Source organism: Pseudophryne corroboree, chromosome 1 (genome assembly GCF_028390025.1).
Source record: "Pseudophryne corroboree isolate aPseCor3 chromosome 1, aPseCor3.hap2, whole genome shotgun sequence".
Taxonomy (NCBI): domain Eukaryota; kingdom Metazoa; phylum Chordata; class Amphibia; order Anura; family Myobatrachidae; genus Pseudophryne; species Pseudophryne corroboree.
The window spans coordinates 756,176,764-756,198,830 of record NC_086444.1 but is presented as its reverse complement, the minus strand read 5'-3'; the positions used below and the strand labels follow the sequence as shown (position 1 = coordinate 756,198,830).

Here is a 22,067-nt window from a genome sequence, read left to right as displayed (position 1 = left end):
AGAACAAATTTGTGTTTTTTTGTGCGCATACCCTGAGCAGGTAAAAACAGAGAAAATCTGGATTTTAAGGCAAAATATTGGCACACAGTTCAGAACATCTGGTTCACCCCTCACAATGAATAACAATGCACTTGGAGGTGTTTAAATAGCATAGTTTAGCAAATAAAGAAAGGTGAGTTTTCAGGTGAATTTCTCCAAAAAGCACAATAGTGGGCTAAATGATGTGGGACAGGTAAGTGGAGGTGGTGTATTGATGGGGATGGGAGGGGAGGTTTGAACTTGCAAATAAGAGCTAACAGTGTTTATTCTGACAATTTACACCACTGAAAATCACTTTACGGACATTTTCTGTACCCCAAAATACTAGACTTTGATTGAAAACACTTGCTTGCTGTCATTTTTCATCAATAATAACAAGTGCATAAATGAGGCTTTGGACAGCTTTTAAGAACCTTCAGTACTTTCCTTATGGCCACTAACCGTCTTTTATATGGTCCTGTTATTTCAGACACCACTGTTTTGGGGGCCAGGATTGCTTCCCCACTTTTTCATGCACTTTTCCCAGTTGACTTTTTGAAGAAGTGTCACGCTACCACACCGTGAGTACTGCAAATCAGCATTTCTAATTAAAGCTTGCATTTCTCAGGTGCAGACATCCATGCAATGAATACAAGTTTCATAAAGCAAACTCGCTTCTAATTGAAGAGCCCATAATGTATATTATACTAATATTTGGCATGGCAGAAGTGCATTTTACATATGTATGTAATACTGTAGAATGCATTTTCCTGTGTGGCCCATTTGTTTGTTAGGTTTAGTGCTCTTTACAAAACAAAACAAAACAAAACAAAACAAAACAAAAAGAAAGAAAACCCAATGCATTACTTCTAAATAGGAACTATTTAACCATATTAAATAGAAAAAGAAACAAGAATACGACACCTAGAATGTAGGGGATTTTTTATTTGTGTGGTAATGGGAAGATTGCACATTGTGTAAGATTCCAGGCATGACTCACACTAGGTAAGCGGAGCACAAGCAGATTAGTGTCTTATTCAATCACTTCATCATTTCAGAATTCCTGCAATCAGAGCCTTATTTAGAGTTGTTCTGTCTTTGGACAATATAAGGAAATGTAACCTCAATGACTAATCATAGCAAGTGCTTTTTCTATACCTGTGGATCCCAAACTCCATACTCAAGGATCCCCAACAGTTCATGTTTTCCAGGTTACCTAGCAGAAGCACAGGTGTATTCATTACTCACTGAAACATTTTAAAAGAGCCACAGGTGGACCAAATTATTTCACTTGCGATTCTATGAGGAGACCTGGAAAACATGAACTGTTGGGGGTCCTTGGTCTGAGTTTGGGAACCACTGTTCCACACTGTTCAGTACATACAGACAAGTAGTTAACCAAGCCAGTATTTCTACTTTTAAAAAGTAAATACTAAATAAAATCGACAAAGTAATTCCCATTGCTACTGTAAGCCTGACCCGCCCTAAAATTCAGAAATAAACATCACATCCTGTTACCGCATACTTGCCTACTTGATAGGCCCTACACACTGGGCGATTTGACTGCAAGATATGAACGATCTCGTTCATTAATGAACGAGATAACATTCATATCGTGCAGTGTGGAGACTCCAGCGATGAACGATGCGCGGCCCCGCGCTCGTTCATTGCTGGTGCCCTGTAGGCTGTGCATGCAGGCCAATATGTACGATCTCGTCCATATTGGCCTGCACTTCTATGGAGCCGGGTGACGGGGGGAGTGAAGAAACTTCACTCCCCCCGTCACTGCCCCCCCGCCGCCGGGTCGCCCATCGGCCGTATCCGCCGTCTGGCAGCTCGGCGGCGGATCTTTATATGTGTAGGGCCCATTACCCTCTCCATGAGGGAGAAAATGCTCTGTTCCTGGACTTTCCTGGTAATGTATGATTGCCATCACCTGTGGTGAAACACCTTTCTTATCAATTAACTAGCTCACCACAGGTGATGGCAATCATAAAATTACCAGGAAAGTCCAGGAACAGAGCGTTTTCTCACTCATGGAGAGGGTCAGGTAGGTAAGTATGTGTTACCGTGAAACTTTCCTTGCTCACACCGTATACAGCAAAATCCTGGATGCCAATGCCAGCTTCCAGTCAGCAAAAACAGATTTTACAAAATGGAGGTGCAGTTCAGTAAGTCTTTGTTTTGTACTGGTGCACCTAGATGGTCTGCCCCATGCAAATCAAGACAGAAGCCTACTCTTCACTCCTGGAAGACACCTCTGCAGTTCCACTTCCTACTTGTGTAGGAATAAGCTATTTGTTAATAAAACATTTCAACTTTTCTCTTAAAATACTGGCCAATTCAGTCTCACTTCTAACTTAAAAGTAATTTATGTATTTGAAGTTTTGCTTAAAAATGAGTAAACTGCACATAGAAAAATAAGAATTTACTCACCGGTAATTCTATTTCTCATAGTCCGTAGTGGATGCTGGGGACTCCGTAAGGACCATGGGGATTAGCGGCTCCGCAGGAGACTGGGCACAACTATAAAGAAAGCTTTTAGACTACTGGTGTGCACTGGCTCCTCCCACTAAGACCCTCCTTCAGACCTCAGTTAGGATACTGTGCCCGGAAGAGCTGACACAATTAGGAAGGATTTTGAATCCCGGGTAAGACTCATACCAGCCACACCAATCACACCGTATAACTCGTGATACAATACCCAGTTAACAGCATGATAACAACTGAGCCTCTCAACAGATAGCTCAACAATAACCCTTTAGTTAAGCAAAAACTATATACAAGTATTGCAGACAATCCGCACTTGGGATGGGCGCCCAGCATCCACTACGGACTATGAGAAATAGAATTACCGGTGAGTAAATTCTTATTTTCTCTAACGTCCTAAGTGGATGCTGGGGACTCCGTAAGGACCATGGGGATTATACCAAAGCTCCCAAACGGGCGGGAGAGTGCGGATGACTCTGCAGCACCGAATGAGAGAACTCAAGGTCCTCCTCAGCCAGGGTATCAAATTTGTAGAATTTTGCAAACGTGTTTGCCCCTGACCAAGTTGCAGCTCGGCAAAGTTGAAGAGCCGAGACCCCTCGGGCAGCCGCCCAAGAAGAGCCCACTTTCCTCGTGGAATGGGCTTTCACTGATTTAGGATGCGGCAGTCCAGCCGCAGAATGTGCAAGCTGAATCGTACTACAGATCCAGCGAGCAATAGTCTGCTTAGAAGCAGGTGCACCCAACTTGTTGGGCGCATACAGGATAAAGAGCGAGTCAGTCTTCCTGACTGCAGCTGTCCTGGAAACATAGATTTTCAGGGCCCTGACTACATCCAACAACTTGGAAGCCTCCAAGTCATTTGTAGCCGCAGGCACCACGATAGGTTGGTTCAGATGAAAAGCTGATACCACTTTGGGGAGAAACTGGGGACGAGTCCTCAATTCTGCCCTATCCATATGGAAAATCAGATAAGGGCTTTTACATGACAAAGCCGCCAATTCTGAAACACGCCTGGCCGAAGCCAAGGCCAACAACATGACCACTTTCCACGTGAGATATTTAAAATCCACGGTTTTCAGTGGCTCAAACCAATGTGACTTTAGGAAATCCAACACCACATTGAGATCCCAAGGTGCCACTGGAGGCACAAAAGGGGGCTGAATATGCAGCACTCCCTTAACAAAAGTCTGAACTTCAGGTAGTGAAGCCAATTCTCTCTGGAAGAAAATCGATAGAGCCGAAATCTGGACCTTAATGGAACCCAATTTAAGGCCCATAGTCACCCCTGACTGTAGGAAGTGCAGGAACCGGCCCAGCTGAAATTCTTCCGTTGGAGCCTTCCTGGCCTCACACCACGCAACATATTTTCGCCATATGCGGTGATAATGGTTTGCGGTTACTTCTTTCCTAGCTTTTATCAGCGTAGGAATGACTTCCTCCGGAATGCCCTTTTCCTTCAGGATCCGGTGTTCAACCGCCATGCCGTCAAACGCAGCCGCGGTAAGTCTTGGAACAGACAGGGCCCCTGCTGCAGCAGGTCCTGTCTGAGCGGTAGAGGCCATGGGTCCTCTGACATCACTTCTTGAAGTTCCGGATACCACGCTCTTCTTGGCCAATCCGGAACAATGAGTATAGTTCTTACTCCTCTTCTCCTTATTATCCTCAGTACCTTTGGTATGAGAGGAAGAGGAGGGAACACATAAACCGATCGGTACATCCATGGTGTTACCAGAGCGTCCACAGCTATCGCCTGCGGGTCTCTCGACCTGGCGCAATATTTTTCTAGCTTTTTGTTTAGGCGGGACGCCATCATGTCCACCTGTGGTTTTTCCCACTGGTTTACAATCATTTGAAAGACTTCTGGATGAAGTCCCCACTCTCCCGGGTGGAGGTCGTGCCTGCTGAGGAAGTCTGCTTCCCAGTTGTCCACTCCCGGAATGAACACTGCTGACAGTGCTAACACGTGATTTTCCGCCCATCGGAGAATCCTTGTGGCTTCTGCCATCGCCGTCCTGCTTCTCGTGCCGCCCTGTCGATTTACATGGGCGACCGCCGTGATGTTGTCTGACTGGATCAGTACCGGCTGGTTTTGAAGCAGGGGTTTTGCCTGACTTAGGGCATTGTAAATGGCCCTTAGTTCCAGAATATTTATGTGCAGGGAAGTCTCTTGACTTGACCATAGTCCTTGGAAGTTTCTTCCCTGTGTGACTGCTCCCCAGCCTCGAAGGCTGGCATCCGTGGTCACCAGGACCCAGTCCTGTATGCCGAATCTGCGGCCCTCCTGAAGATGAGCACTCTGCAGCCACCACAGCAGAGACACCCTTGTCCTCAGAGACAAAGTTATCAGACGATGCATCTGAAGATGCGATCCGGACCACTTGTCCAACAGGTCCCACTGAAAGGTTCTTGCATGAAACCTGCCGAATGGAATCGCTTCGTAGGAAGCTACCATTTTTCCCAGGATCCGCGTGCAATGATGCACCGACACCTGTTTTGGTTTTAGGAGGCCTCTAACTAGAGATGACAGCTCCTTGGCCTTTTCCTCCGGGAGAAACACTTTTCTCTGTTCTGTGTCCAGAACCATCCCTAGGAACTGCAGGCGTGTCGTAGGGACCAGCTGTGACTTTGGAATGTTTAGAATCCAGCCGTGCTGTTGTAGCACTTCCCGAGATAGTGCTACCCCCACCAACAACTGCTCTCTGGACCTCGCCTTTATCAGGAGATCGTCCAAGTACGGGATAATTAAAACTCCCTTCCTTCGAAGGAGTATCATCATTTCCGCCATTACCTTGGTAAAGACCCTCGGAGCCGTGGAGAGACCGAACGGCAACGTCTGGAATTGGTAATGACAATCTTGTACCACAAACCTGAGGTACTCCTGGTGAGGATGGTAAATGGGGACATGTAGGTAAGCATCCTTGATGCCCAGCGATACCATGTAGTCTCCCTCGTCCAGGCTTGCAATAACCGCCCTGAGCGATTCCATCTTGAACTTGAATTTTTTGATATATGTGTTCAAGGATTTCAAATTTAAAATGGGTCTCACCGAACCGTCCGGTTTCGGTACCACAAACATTGTGGAATAGTAACCCCTTCCTTGTTGAAGTAGGGGCACCTTTGCTATCACTTGTTGTGAATACAGCTTTTAAATTGCCTGTAACACTGCCTCCCTGCCTGAGGGAGTGGTTGGCAAGGCAGATTTGAGGAAACGGCGGGGGGGAGGTGTCTCGAATTCCAGTTTGTACCCCTGAGATACTACTTGAAGGATCCAGGGATCCACCCGTGAGCGAGCCCACTGATTGCTGAAATGTTTGAGATGGGCCCCCACCACACCTGGCTCCGCCTGTGGAGCCCCAGCGTCATGCTGTGGACTTAGAGGAAGCGGGGGAGGACTTTTGCTCCTGGGAACTGGCTGTATGCTGCAGCTTTTTCCCTCTACCTCTGCCTCTGGGCAGAAAGGACGCGCCTTTAACCCGCTTGCCCCTATTGGGCCGAAAGGACTGTACCTGATAATACGGTGCTTTCTTTGGTTGTGAGGGAACATGGGGTAAAAATGTAGACTTCCCAGCTGTTGCTGTGGAAACGAGGTCCGAGAGACCATCCCCGAACAATTCCTCACCCTTATAAGGCAGAACTTCCATGTGTCGTTTGGAATCTGCATCACCTGTCCACTGCCGAGTCCATAACCCTCTCCTGGCAGAAATGGACATTGCACTAATTTTGGATGCCAGCCGGCAAATATCCCTCTGTGCATCCCTCATGTATAAAAGTGCGTCTTTTATATGCTCTACGTTTAGCAAAATAGTGTCCCTGTCTAGGGTATCTATATTTTCTGACAGGGAATCTGACCACGCAGCAGCAGCACTGCACATCCAGGCTGAAGCTATAGCCGGTCTCAGTATAACACCTGTGTGTGTATATATAGATTTCAGGATAGCCTCCTGTTTTCTATCAGCAGATTCCTTCAGGGCGGCCGTATCCGGAGACGGTAGTGCCACCTTCTTTGATAAGCGTGTGAGCGCTTTATCCACCCTAGGGGATATTTCCCAGCGTGACCTATCCTATGGCGGGAAAGGGTACGCCATTAGTAACCTCTTAGAAATTACCAGCTTTTTATCAGGGAAAGCCCACGCTTCTTCACACACTTCATTTAATTCCTCAGATGGAGGAAAAGCTACTGGTAGTTTTTTCTCTCCAAACATTATACCCTTTTTTGTGGTACCGGGGGTAACATCAGAAATGTGCAACACATTTTTCATTGCCTCTGTCAAAGTCAAAAATATTACATAGAGAGAACATACAAACTACACACATTTAAGTCGCTATACTTGCAAATATGCGCAGCGAGCACAGCAATATATAGTAACACACGCATTTACACGGACATGGCACAGAGATGGATTCGACACTTATTTCATACAGTACATAATTATAATAATATCAAGCACCAGACATCATGGAGATTTAAAATTAGCTAATGAATTAATGTCATGAATGTGTATTATTGGAACGGAACCAGATACACCGGTCATATTTACTATTAAAACAACCAGCTCAATGCGTAGATTAATTTGATACTTGTTATTAAGTTGTAGGACATTGCAGCGGACAGATATGATTATATGTATAAAAGCTGAAAATCACTTTGTTAGAACAATGAATGATACAGTTCAGGGCTGAACCTGATCAGCATATACAAAGGAAGAGAGACCCCTCCCCCAGGAACTAGTCACAGGAAGGTAGTGCCTGGCCAAAGAGAGAGGTGTGCAGTTGCTTGTGAACTCAGAGAACAGATGTAATGTAGCTACACTCAGAACAAAGCTCTCAGAAGCATGGCTGGATCATCACCAGGCACCAAAGGCTAAGTACAGGTTGAGTATCCCATATCCAAATATTCCGAAATACGGAATATTCCGAAATACGGACTTTTTTGAGTGAGAGTGAGATAGTGAAACCTTTGTTTTTTGATGGCTCAATGTACACAAACTTTGTTTAATACACAAAGTTATTAATAATATTGTATTAAATGACTTTCAGGCTGTGTATATAAGGTGTATATGAAACATAAATGAAATGTGTGAATGTAGACACACTTTGTTTAATGTACAAAGTTATAAAAAATATTGGCTAAAATTACCTTCAGACTGTGTGTATAAGGTGTATATGTAACATAAATGCATTCTGTGCTTAGATTTAGGTCCCATCATCATAAGATCTCATCATGGTATGCAATTATTCCAAAATACGGAAAAATCCAATATCCAAAATACCTTCGGTCCCAAGCATTTTGGATAAGGGATACTCAACCTGTATCATAATCTCAATATCACATGGCTGATTGGCATAGAATAGTTTAAATATGTGTTTGAGGTTGTTGTGAAGTGATTGTTATAGAGTGGTTGGTTTGGAGATACAAATGGCTTAAGGTTAATGAGGCTTGCGCAGCTGTGTGATTGTTGGGTGTTTGTGCTGAATACTCTATGAAATCTGTAATGAATTGGAACAGTAGACAATCTGTAACATAGCATTCCTGGTATACATTTATGGTTGGTGATTTATAACAGATTATAGTAGGTTTACATGATGCATCTTGCTGAAGGTTTGAAGTCAAAGCATACTTCCTTTGTTACTGTAGTCATGTGCTTGTAGCAATGGCAGGCTGTTATGTGTGGTTACATTGTGATCTGGTCTTGTGATGATTCATATCGCATAGCCAGCATACCATATGCTCTGGTTATTGAGATACTGAGTTTGTTTGGAATGTGAAATTGAATAAGATGGTACTAGGAAGTTGGATTGGAATGTGGAATAAGATTAGTTGGTTTGAGTAAAATGGCTGCTGCTGGGTGTTTTCCCCTCCCCCTTTCAACCATGTGTTGCAGTCCTTGGAATCATGGGAGGTTTCCCAAAATGGAGTCTAGCTTCCATCCCATGCGGTATTCAGCATTGACTAACTGCACAGGGATTGTCTCTCACATGTGTGGGTTTATCTGCAACCATATTGTCTCTTATTTAATGTTATAAGCCATTCTCTCTCTCCTTCCCCTTTTAAAAGTAATTGTGTCTTTATTGTATTTTATGTGTAGTAACTTGGTTAGATATTCTATGTTATATTGGTAGTGTATAGCTTGTATTGTATTATTCTTTTTGAACGTTCATTCTCTCACTAAAGGCGTTAGAACCTTAGACCGGTATTCGATTGATTATTATAAATGCATAAAGGTTCTCAGAGCGTCATAGTCGCTCATACAGCTTTTAAGCTAACAAGGTTACACTGCATTACATCTACACATTGTCACTGCACAAATGTTTACAGTATAAGTACATTCCTTAAGGTATAGTTATTCTAGCTTAATTCTGTAAGTATCTGCAACGCCTGAGTTCACACCCTGTGCACAGCGTCTGCTACGCTAAGGGCATACCCTTGCGGTACCTTTTGCGCCAATTGCGTACTGTGTTCTTTAACCTTTAACGTGTTTTTAATAGGACAAATATATTCAGCTTTGTCACCTCAATCATGTAACGTGTGGCCCTACTGGAAGTTACATTAGTCTCATCCTCGTCGACACTGGAGTCAGTATCCGTGTCGACATCTGTGTCAACCATCTGAGGTAGCGGGCGTTTTAGAGCCCCTGATGGTTTTTGAGACGCCTGGGCAGGCACAGGCTGAGAAGCCGGCTGTCCCACATTTGGTATGTCGTCGAACCTTTTATGTAAGGAGTCGACACTATCACGTAATTCCTTCCACAGCACCATCCACTCAGGTGTCGACCCCGCAGGGGGTGACATCACATTTACAGGCATCTGCTCCGCCTCCACATAAGCCTCCTCATCAAACATGTCGACACAGCCGTACCGACACACCGCAAACACACAGGGAATGCTCTGACAGAGGACAGGACCCCACAAAGCCCTTTGGGGAGACAGAGAGAGAGTATGCCAGCACACACCAGAGCGCTATATAACACTGGGATCCCACTATCAATGAGTGTTTTCCCTATAGCTGCTTTTTTATATATATTATATATATATATATATATATATATATATCTATATATATCTATATATCTATACTGCGCCTAAATGTAGTGCCCCCCCTCTCTTTTTTACCCTTCTGTAGTATTCAGACTGCAGGGGAGAGCCAGGGAGCTTCCTTCCAGCGGAACTGTGAGGGGAAAATGGCGCCAGTGTGCTGAGGGAGAAGCCCCGCCCCCTTTTCGGCTGACTTACTCCCGCTTTTTCTGTAATACTGGCAGGGGTAATTTTACATCTATATAGCCTCTAGGACTATATATGATGTATATTTTGCCAGCCAAGGTGTTATTTATTGCCCTCAGGGCGCCCCCCCCCCCCAGCGCCCTGTACCCATCAGTGACCGAAGTGTGAGGTGTACATGAGGAGCAATGGCGCACAGCTGCAGTGCTGTGCGCTACCTTGGTGAAGACCGAAGTCTTCTGCCGACGATTTTCCGGACCTTCTTCGTGCTTCTGGCTCTGTAAGGGGGACGGCGGCGCAGCTCCGGGAACGAACACCAAGGTCGGGTCCTGCGGTCGATCCCTCTGGAGCTAATGGTGTCCAGTAGCCTAAGAAGCCCAAACTACCACCTGTTAGGTAGGTTCGCTTCTTCTCCCCTTAGTCCCTCGCTGCAGTGAGTCTGTTGCCAGCAGATCTCACTGAAAATAAAAAACCTAAATATACTTTCTTTCTAGGTGCTCAGGAGAGCCCCTAGTGTGCATCCAGCTCAGCCGGGCACAAGAATCTAACTAACTGAGGTCTGGAGGAGGGTCTTAGTGGGAGGAGCCAGTGCACACCAGTAGTCTAAAAGCTTTCTTTATAGTTGTGCCCAGTCTCCTGCGGAGCCGCTAATCCCCATGGTCCTTACGGAGTCCCCAGCACCCACTTAGGACGTTAGAGAAATATATCACAGCTGAAATGGAAATGGAATGCTCACTATGTGACCTTTCTGAAGTAATAGGACAGGTCAGATCTTTGCCTGCTGAAAGGTGATGCAAAAAACAAAAAGGATCAACTCCTTAAGTGGAGTAGAAATAGAAAATAAATAATACATGAAAAGAGAGAACAAACCATCCTAAAAATAAAAAAAAGTATAAAGAAAAGTGTAAACTACACACAGAGGGGCTGATTTCTGTCTTTAAATAAAGCAAAAAAAAAAGAAACATTGTCTGGAACAAATCATATTTCCACGCAAGGGGAGCAAACACATGTATATTCTTTCTCTGCAGCGTAAATACTGGCTGCTTTTGCATGTAGCCCACAAATGTTAGACAGCTGTATATTTACACCACAATTTAGATTTGAGTTTGAAAACACCCCACCCAAATGTAACTCTCGCTGCACGTTACATCTGTATACACCTGCAGTGCAGCAGGGTTTTGCCCATTTGACTTTACTTTCTCCGCTTTTATACTAAAATGCAGAGTCACACCCGGGATTTGTGCACGGGTCCTTCCCGGGTGCGACTCAACAAGAACCCTTTCAGACAGGTGGTCTGACCCGGTAATATGTCAGGTTGGTGACGTCACCGCCGACGCGTGCAGTGAACGAGTCCCGGGTCGCATAGACCCGGCTTACTGTTTGCATTGCACCGTGAGTCGGGTTGAACCCATGTTCCACCCTGCTCGCTATCTGGGTTTAAATGCCAGGCCGCTCCACCCAGTTAATTTTAACAGGGTGCTTTTACACTGCACGATATCCCGGGTTGCTGCTCCTTCATTACCAAAAATCTGGGATATTTATTGTGGTGTAAAAGGGGTATAAAGCACTGTACAGTTATCTGCCAGATCTGGCTGGGTGGAATGAAAATCTGGTAATGGATGACAGCAAATGACAATCGACCAAACACTGGAAAACATACTGTGCGTGTGTCGGTGGGTCTGTACTCCAGATATGTCTGTGAATGTCATTCACAGACATACTGCGTTGGCTCTGAAGCACATCGTGTGTATGGATGGTCTGCACACTTTCTGCAGAGGCCTCCAGTGATGGACATCACAACTGGACAGGCACATGTAAATGCCTGCCCAGTTGTGACGTTAGGCACAACACATTAGGCCGACAATCGGTGTGTATGCACTTACCAGTCGTCAGATAGGTAAACGCACTGCCCAGACAACCGATCTGTTAGCCTAGTGTGTATCCAGCTTTAGGTCTACTATTATGGAAGGCGTACTGTACATGCTGAACTAGATATATTTTGTTTTCATTATAAAATACAATTATGCAAGGATTAGCTCACTTTTGATAGTTTTGAAAAAACATAAAAAGCATAAAGTACAGGGATTTCCACTATGAAACAAAAAATAAGATTTTAAACCTACCGGTAAATCTATTTCTCCTAGTCCGTAGATGATGCTGGGGACTCCGTAAGGACCATGGGGTATAGACGGGCTCCGCAGGAGATAGGGCACCTAAAAAGAACTTTTACTATGGGTGTGCACTGGCTCCTCCCTCTATGCCCCTCCTCCAGAACTCAGTTAGATAACTGTGCCCAGAGGAGATGGACAATACAAGGCAGGATTTAGCAATCCAAGGGCAAGATTCATACCAGCCCACACCAATCATACCATGTAACCTGGAACATACATAACCAGTTAACAGTATGAACAAACAACAGTAACGGTCCAAGACATATTCCAACTGTAACATAACCCTTATGTAAGCAACAACTATATACAAGTCTTGCAGAGTTCCCGCACTGGGACGGGCGCCCAGCATCCTCTACGGACTAGGAGAAATAGATTTACCGGTAGGTTTAAAATCTTATTTTCTCTTACGTCCTAGAGGATGCTGGGGACTCCGTAAGGACCATGGGGTTTATACCAAAGCATCCAATTGGGCGGGAGAGTGCGTATGACTCTGCAGCACCGACTGAGCAAACGCTAGGTCCTCATCAGCCAGGGTATCAAACTTGTAGAATTTAGCAAAAGTGTTTGACCCCGACCAAGTCGCCGCTCGGCAAAGCTGTAATGCCGAGACGCCTCGGGCAGCCGCCCAAGAAGAGCCCACCTTCCTAGTGGAATGGGCTTTAACCGAATTTGGTACCGGCAATCCAGCCGTAGAATGAGCCTGCTGAATCGTATTACATATCCAGCGAGCAATAGTCTGCTTCGAAGCAGGTGCGCGAATCTTATTAGCAGCATACAGGACAAACAGAGCCTCTGTTTTCCTAATTTTAGCCGTTCTGGCTACATACATTTTTAAGGCCCTGACTACATCCAGGGATCTGGAATCCTCCAGGTCACTTGTAGCCATAGGCACCACAATAGGTTGATTCATATGGAATGAAGAAACCACTTTAGGCAAAAATTGCGGTCGTGTCCTCAATTCAGCTCGATCCACATGAAAAATCAAGTAGGGGCTCTTGTGTGACAAAGCCGCTAATTCAGACACTCGCCTTGCTGATGCCAAGGCCAACAGCATGACCACCTTCCAGGTAAGAAATTTCAACTCAACCTTGTTAAGCGGTTCAAACCAGTGTGATTTTAGGAACTGCAACACCACGTTCAGGTCCCATGGTGCCACTGGAGGCACAAAAGGGGGCTGGATGTGCAGCACTCCCTTTACAAACGTCTGGACTTCTGGAAGAGAAGCCAATTCCTTCTGAAAGAAAATCGAGAGGGCCGAAATCTGTACCTTAACAGAGCCTAATTTCAGGCCCATATCCACTCCTGTCTGTAGGAAGTGGAGAAAACGACCCAGATGAAAATCTTCCGTAGGTGCATTCTTGGTCTCACACCAAGACACATACTTTCGCCAGATACGGTGATAATGCTTAACCGTCACCTCCTTCATAGCCTTTATTAAAGTAGGGATGACCTCTTCCGGAATCCCCTTTTTTGCTAGGATTCGGCGTTCAACCGCCATGCCGTCAAACGTAATCGCGGTAAGTCTTGAAATACACAGGGCCCCTGTTGCAACAGGTCTTCCCTCAGAGGAAGAGGCCAGGGATCTCCTGTGAGCATCTCTTGTAGATCTGAGTACCAGGCCCCTCGAGGCCAGTCTGGGACAACGAGTATTGTCTGTACGTTTCTTTGCCTTATGATCCTCAACACTTTTGTGATGAGAGGAAGAGGAAGAAACACGTAGACCGATTTGAACAGCCACGGTGTTATCAGAGCATCTACTGCCACTGCCTGAGGGTCCCGAGACCTGGCACAATACCTCCGAAGCTTTTTGTTGAGGCGTGATGCCATTATGTCTATTTGAGGAGTTCCCCAAAGACGTGTTATGTCTGCAAAGACTTCTTGATGAAGTCCCCACTCTCCTGGATGGAGATCGTGTCTGCTGAGGAAGTCTGCTTCCCAGTTGTCCACTCCCGGAGTGAAGACAGCCGACAGAGCGCTTACATGATTTTCCGCCCAGCGAAGAATCCTTCTGGCTTCCGCCATCGCGACTCTGCTTCTTGTCCCGCCTTGACGGTTCACATGAGCCACTGCTGTGACATTGTCTGATTGAATCAGAACCGGTAGGTTTAGAAGAAGACTCTCCGCTTGTCGAAGGCCGTTGTAAATGGCCCTGAGTTCCAACACATTGATGTGTAGACAGGACTCCTGGTCTGACCAAAGACCCTGAAATTTTTTTCCTTGTGTGACCGCTACCCATCCTCAGAGGCTCGCGTCCGTGGTAACCAGGATCCAATCCTGAATTCCGAACCTGCGACCCTCCAGCAGGTGAGCACTTTGCAACCACCACAGGAGAGACACTCTGCAGATGGGACCCGGACCACTTGTCCAGAAGGTCCCATTGAAAAGTCCTTGCATGGAACCTTCCGAAGGGAATGGCCTCGTAGGCCGCCACCATTTTTCCCAGAACTCGAGTGCATTGGTGAACTGACACCCTTTTCGGTTTTAGCAGGTCTCTAACCATGTTCTGGATGTCCTGGGCTTTCTCTATTGGGAGGAAGACCTTCATTTGTTCCGTATCCAGTATCATACCTAGGAACGGTAGTCAAGTTGTCGGAATCAACTGTGACTTCGGTAGATTTAGAATCCAACCGTGTTGCTGGAGCACTCTCAGAGAGAGCGCCACACTGCTCAGCAATTTCTCCCTTGATCGTCCAAGTATGGGATAATTGTGATTCCATGCTTGCGCAGGACCACCATCATTTCCGCCATTATCTTGGTGAAAATCCTCGGGGCCGTGGAAAGTCCAAACGGCAACGTCTGAAATTGGTAATGACAATCCTGTACAGCGAATCTCAGGTATTCCTGATGGGGGGCATATATGGGGATATGAAGGTACTCATCCTTTATGTCCAGAGACACCATAAACTCCCCCTCCTCCATGTTGGCTATTATCGCTCTGAGTGATTCCATTTTGAATTTGAATCTTTTTACGTACAGGATTAGGGATTTCAGATTCAAAATAGGTCTGACCGAACTGTCCGGTTTCGGGACAACAAATAGGGTTGAGTAGTAACCTCTTCCCTGCTGGTGCAGGGGAACCTTGATTATCACTTGCTGTATACACAGCATTTGAATTGCAGCTAACACTATATCCCTTTCCGATGTGGAAGCTGGTAGGGCCGATTTGAAAAATCGGCGCGGGGGCACCTCCTCGAATTCCAATTTGTAACCCTGGGAAACTATTTCCAACACCCAGGGATTCAGGTCTGAACTGACCCAGGCCTGACTGAAAAGTCGAAGACGTGCCCCCACCGGTGCGGACTCCCTCAGGGAAGCCCCAGCGTCATGCTGAGGGTTGTGGAGCAGCTGGGGAGGACTTTTGGTCCTGGGCACCTGCCGAAGCAGGTGCTCTTTTGCCTCTGCCCTTACCTCTGGCGAGGAAAGAGTATCCCCGACCTCTTCTGGACTTGTGCGAACGAAAGGACTGCATCTGATAGGGTGTTACTTTCTTTTGCTGTTGGGGAATATATGGTAAAAAATTTGATTTACCTGCTGTAGCTGTGGAAACCAGGTCCGTCAGCCCATCCCCAAACAATACATCACCCTTATAGGGTAGTACTTCCATATGTTTTTTGGAATCCGCATCACCCGTCCATTGGCGAGTCCATAAGGATCTTCTCGCTGAGATAGACATGGCATTGGCCCTAGAAGCTAGCAATCCAATGTCCCTTTGAGCATCCCTCATAAATAAGACTGCGTCTTTTATATGGGCTAGAGTTAAGAATATAGTATCCTTATCCATATTATCAAATTGATCTGTCAGCTCATCTGTCCAAGCTGCAATTGCGCTACACACCCATGCCACGCAATTGTCGGTCTTAGCACAGCACCCGTATGAGAATAAATACACTTTAAGGTAGTTTCTTGCCTGCGATCTGCAGGGTCCTTAAGGGCCGCTGTGTCAGGAGACGGTAGCGCCACTTTCATGGACAAGCGCGTCAGGGCCTTGTCCACAGTGGGGGATGATTCCCAAATCTCCCTGTCCTGCTTAGGGAAGGGGTATGCCATAAAGATTCTTTTGGGGATCTGCGGTCTCTTTTCCGGAGTCTCCCAAGCTTTTCCCAAAGAAATCATTTAATTCATGATATGCAGGAAAATTAATAATCTGTTTCTTTCCCTTAAACATGTGTACCCTTGTGTCGGGGACCGAGGGTTCATCCTCAATATGCAACACATCCCTTATTGCCACAATCATACACTGAATGGTTTTAGTCACCCTAGGGTGCAATTTTACTTCGTCGTAGTCGACACTGGAATCAGAATCCGTGTCGGTAGTAGTGTCTTGTGTTAAGGGACGCTTTTGAGACCCCGACGGGCCATGTGAGTCGGTCCAATCCGAGGATTGACCCCCTGATGTCCCCCCTAAATCAGCCTTATCAAGCCTTTTATGTAAAGATGCCACACTTGCATTCAACATATGCCACATGTCCATCCAATCCGGAGTCGGCACAACCGACGGGGACACACCACTCATTTGCTCCACCTCCTCCTTGGAGAAGCCTTCCGCCTCAGACATGTCGACACACACGTACCGACACCCCACACACACAGGGATTAACCTATAAGGGAACAAAACCCCAACCAGGCCCTTAGGAGAGACAGAGATAGAGTATGCCAGCACACACCAGCGCTTAAAAACACTGGAAAAAATATGACCAGATAGCGCTTTTTTATATATAATATACCAATTCCCACTCACTGCGTCGCTAATGTGCCCCCCTCCTCTTTTTTCCAGCCTGTGAAGTTCAGCAGGGGAGAGACCAGGGAGCCAGCGTTCATGCATGCAGCTTCTGTGGAGAAAATGGCGCTGGTTAGTGCTGAGGATCAAGCCCCGCCCACCCGACGGCGGGCTTCGGTCCCAGTGACTTTTCTATTAAAATGGCGGGGGATCTTAGATTTACTGCCTCCGCAGCCTAATCTATCTGAATTTGCCCAAAAGTGAGGAATATTGCTGCCCAGGGCGCACCCCCCTGCGCCCTGCACCCTTCAGTGCTGCTCTGTGTGTGTGACTGGGAGCAATGGCGCGCAGCTTACCGCTGCGCACCTTACCTCATGAAGATCTGATGTCTTCTGCCGCCTAAGATGTCTTCTGCCTTCTCATACTCACGCGGCTTCTATCTTCGGCATCTGTGAGGAGGACAGCGGCGCGGCTCCGGGACGAACCCCAGGTGAGACCTGTGTTCCGACTCCCTCTGGAGCTAATGGTGTCCAGTAGCCTTAGAAGCAGTGCCCAACTTGCCAAGCCAGCTCTGCTTCTTTCTCCTCAGTCCCACGATGCAGGGAGCCTGTTGCCAACAGGACTCCCTGAAAATAAAAAACCTAACAAAATTCTTCTTCAACAGAAAACTCTGGAGAGCTCTCTGCAGTGCACCCATTCTCCTCTGGGCACAAGATCTAACTGAGGTCTGGAGGAGGGGCATAGAGGGAGGAGCCAGTGCACACCCATAGTAAAAGTTCTTTTTAGGTGCCCTATCTCCTGCCGAGCCCGTCTATACCCCATGGTCCTTACGGAGTCCCCAGCATCCTCTAGGACGTAAGAGAAATAAACACTACAGAATATAGATACTGATAAAACACATGCCACTGAATCATTGTTCTGGCTGGAAAAACAACAAAAAAAGTCCCAGACTGCGGTAAGATGAGTCAATTTCTACATACTGTCCCCTAGGCAAGGAAAAATGACACAGAAATAAAACAAAAACATCTACCTATATTTCAGAATGCATCCGGTCCATTGAAATGACACGAATGCATCTATGATAAAAGTTAGTAAAAATATGATTTTTTTAAAACGTCAACTTGCCCCAGATTAGGAGTAAATTGATTGGAAGCAACGGCTACATTTACCCATCTGGGGGTAAATTGACTAATTCATTTTATCAAGTTTAAACATGAGCATAATTAAAGAAAAAATAATTTTTAATGCCAAACCAACCAAATAAAGTTAATAATTCAAAAATGACACAATTTTCATACAAGTATTCAACATTCCATCCACCCATCAACGCTGCAGGGAAGTAAAAAGTGTTGCTATCTCCTTCTAGTTCCTCCAACCGTTTGAGGTTGAGGTAGCTTCTTTATAAAATCACTTTGGGGGAGATTTAATAAAAGCTTGTAGATAAATAAAGTAGAGAGAGATATAAAAAATCAACCAATCAATTGCTGATATGTTACAGGCTGGAAAATGACAGTTAGGCGCCGATTGGTTGGTTGAATGCAAAAGTGGGTTTTTCTTTGCCAGTGGTCCCCCCGGATTCTTCTGAGAATTTTTGCAACCACTTTGTTGCATTCAATTTCAGACTGGCTCAATTTACCCCACAAGCCACCATTTTGGAAAAATACTACCTAATTTAGTAATTCAGGCTAATATTTAGCTAAATGATTCATGTGGTTTTAAACATTGGCAAATCATCAACATGTAATATATAGTTCTAGACCTGGATAAATATGCTTTGACATACAATAACTATAACTCACATGTAGAAAATTTACTTTGCAAGCAAAAAACAGTTTCTTGTGAAAGGAAACACACTTACGACTTTACCATGTGCTTCTCTCCATCACAACCAGAGAGAAATAAAGGGTGCTTCCTTAATTTATGGTCACATGACAACAAAACTGTACAGTTGCCTAGATACAGTGGGTGGGTCAACTTACTCACTGGCTCATCTTACCTCTTTTCCTCTAAATGTAAAATACAAGGTTGTTTCAAGGTTACATATAAAAGTATGGTGTCCCTGAATATGTGATCACTGCAACACCCCCCCCCCCACCCCCCCACCCCCCGCAAGGAAATCAGCTTAAGCAAAAACAAATATTGGACTCTCACCTCTGGTTTTGAACACAGCACAAGTGTTTTATCCCATCCAGAGAAGATGCGTTTGATAATGTTGTATAATGATATATCTATGAAGTGAGAGAAGAAGCATCACATGTAAAGTAAGTTAAGGTAAGATAATGGTAATTGCAGGATGAAATAAATTAAAATCTTTTCAATAGGACATCCAGTCCATCCAAAGTCAGCATGCTGCTCTAAGTCCTGTCTCCATCTATTGATCTGCTGATGTCTTGAAAAACATCTATGATATGATCGAAAACGTCGACCTACATAATATGCAACATGTTTTTATGCCGCTTAAAATTACCTACGAAAGCTTTTTTGATGGTATCGGTGAGTGCCCTCCTTACAAGCTGTTTACATATGGATTATTCTCTGTGGAGTGAAGCACAGCTCTGTAGATTAACTAGTAAGCAGTTTCGTGCTGATTCATGAGTATATATATATATATATATATATATATAAAAATATAAATATATTATACAGTGGTGGCCACAAATGTGGACACTTTTAGAAATTTGAATGTTTTTCAGCTTCGAATGCTTATTTATTTATTACCAGTTATTTATATAGCGCACACATATTCCGCAGCGCTTTTACAGAGCATATTTGCCCATTCACATCAGTCCCTGCTCCAGTAGAGCTTACAATCTATATTCCCTATGACATGTACACACAGACACATTCACGCTAGGGTTAATTTTGTTGGGAGCCAATTAACCTACTAATATATTTGTGGATTGTGGGAGCTTATAAAAACTGTTACACTTCACGCAGCGCAATGATTCATATATCAAATGAAAGGAAATTTAATGCTGCATTAAACACAATACTATTTGCATTACAAGGGAAGTTATGCAGTGAAAACACTTAGGGTGAAAATCCCTGTGTACTTATGATGTCACTGTCCTATCAGTATTTCATTGGGTATCCTTTATTGTTCAAGACAGCAGCACAGCGACGTGGCATTGAGCCAACCAATGTTTGGAGCTCTTCCTTCTTTATTATGTGGTGCCATGAGACAATTATAGCCTTAATTCTTTTATTGGGTGGACGCCTCAGATGTACCAGTTTTTGCAAACAGGACCACAAATGTTCTATTGGGTTCAGGTCTGGGCTGTTTCCTGGCCATCCAGCACCTGTATGTCATTCTCCGTGAACCACTGCTTGTATATCCGTGCAGTGTGCCAGGGAGCTGAATCCTGCTGGGAAAAAAATGGGGCATTATCTGGAAAAAGATCCCTGATCGAAGGTAGAAGTTTTCGTTGTAGGATGGTGTCAATGTACTTTCTGCTGTTCAGTGTTCCATCTATGACATGAAGGCGACCGACAGCATCTGCTGTCATACATGCCCAGATCATAACACTTGTAGGATTCTTTGTTGTCGCTTGAATGCAATCTTGATCTACCTCTTCCCCGATGCGACATCTAACATTTTCTCCCATCACTACCAAATATCGATATCTTCGTTTCGTTACTCCATATCACTTGTTTCCACCGACCTTCTGTCCATGCAATGTGTTCTTTTGCCCACCGTATTCGTTTCTGCCACTGCTTTTTATTCAGGAATGGCTTTTTTCGGGGAGTCCTATCTTTTAGGCCAACCTCCGTTAGTCTTCTCTGTACCGTTCTTGCACTGACGAAAAACCCCAGTTGCACTCTGTTCACTGCTAATGGCCGCAGATGACATCCATCTGTCCCTGACGCAAATTTGTTTTATTCTCCTATCATCAACAGCTATTGTGCACTTTTTCCGGCCTTTTCCTTCTTTGTTTTGTACAGATTATGTTTCCTGATAGCATAAACAAAACTTTCGTACTCCTGATGTTGTCACATTCCCACCAATTTCTGCATACAAAAGACCATTTTCACGTTACACCACAATCCTGGATCTCATCCTGGGTGACCAGTCACCACTTTGACTGGACGACATTGTTGTATTTATATTTTACACCGTCAATAGCACTAAACAATTCACACAAACATCCAACCGTAATTGCACTTCAGTAACCAACTTTATTCTGCAAAATGAAACAGCCAAATACCGCTTGCAGATCGCAAATGCCGGATCCCATCCGGTAAGAGAAACGTGTCCTTACCGGGTGGGATCCGGCATTTGCTCTCCTTTGCTGGCTTTCCGACCCGGCAATATACCGGGTCGGTTGCCATAGCAGCGGGGAGCGCAGCAGCAGCAGGGGCGGGGGTGGAGGCGGCGCTGGGAGATGAGCTCATCTCCTGCGCCGCCTCTCCCTATGCTGTGAATGGGAACCGTGTCGCATCGACGCGGTTCCCATTCACACTGCACCTGACCCGGTATTCAAACCCGGGTATAATTCTTCTTTTATACCGGGTTGAATTACCGGGTCAGACGACCCGCTAATTCTCGCAAAGTGCTTTCACATCGCACACTGACCCGTGTCGACACGGCAATGGGGTAAAACTGACCTTTCCCACCTTTGAACATGACCTTGCACCTGCTCATAAACGACAGCTGATTGGTCCTCAGAACGACGATTCCGATTGGCTGGTAGTAGCTGTTACTACAATCCGCTTCTTGAATCTCACGCATCTGTGCTTCTTTGTCTGACTGAAAGAAGCATAACTTCCCTTGCAATGCAAATATTTGACCTCTGTTCATTTTGTCGAATTCAGCATTAAATTTCCTTTAATTTGATATATGAAACATTGCACTGCATTCAAAGTTGAAAAAATAAGAATTTACTTACCGATAATTCTATTTCTCGTAGTCCGTAGTGGATGCTGGGGACTCCGTCAGGACCATGGGGAATAGCGGCTCCGCAGGAGACAGGGCACAAAAGTAAAAGCTTTAGGATCAGGTGGTGTGCACTGGCTCCTCCCCCTATGACCCTCCTCCAAGCCTCAGTTAGGATACTGTGCCCGGACGAGCGTACACAATAAGGAAGGATTTTGAATCCCGGGTAAGACTCATACCAGCCACACCAATCACACTGTACAACCTGTGATCTGAACCCAGTTAACAGCATGATAACAGCGGAGCCTCTGAAAAGATGGCTCACAACAATAATAACCCGATTTTTGTAACAATAACTATGTACAAGTATTGCAGACAATCCGCACTTGGGATGGGCGCCCAGCATCCACTACGGACTACGAGAAATAGAATTATCGGTAAGTAAATTCTTATTTTCTCTGACGTCCTAAGTGGATGCTGGGGACTCCGTCAGGACCATGGGGATTATACCAAAGCTCCCAAACGGGCGGGAGAGTGCGGATGACTCTGCAGCACCGAGTGAGAGAACTCCAGGTCCTCC

General features: G+C 45.3%; 1 protein-coding gene across 4 annotated transcripts in view; it reads right to left on the bottom strand.

Annotated features, from left to right (window-relative positions):
• HERC3 (HECT and RLD domain containing E3 ubiquitin protein ligase 3) overlaps window positions 1-22,067 on the bottom strand; it is a 274,861-nt gene that overhangs the window by 101,123 nt on the left and 151,671 nt on the right. For all 4 annotated transcript variants that reach the window (XM_063917138.1, XM_063917111.1, XM_063917130.1 and 1 more), the window contains exon 9: window positions 18,766-18,842. In XM_063917138.1, the coding sequence (XP_063773208.1) occupies window positions 18,766-18,842 (77 nt within the window). The remainder of the gene's footprint in view (window positions 1-18,765; window positions 18,843-22,067) is intronic.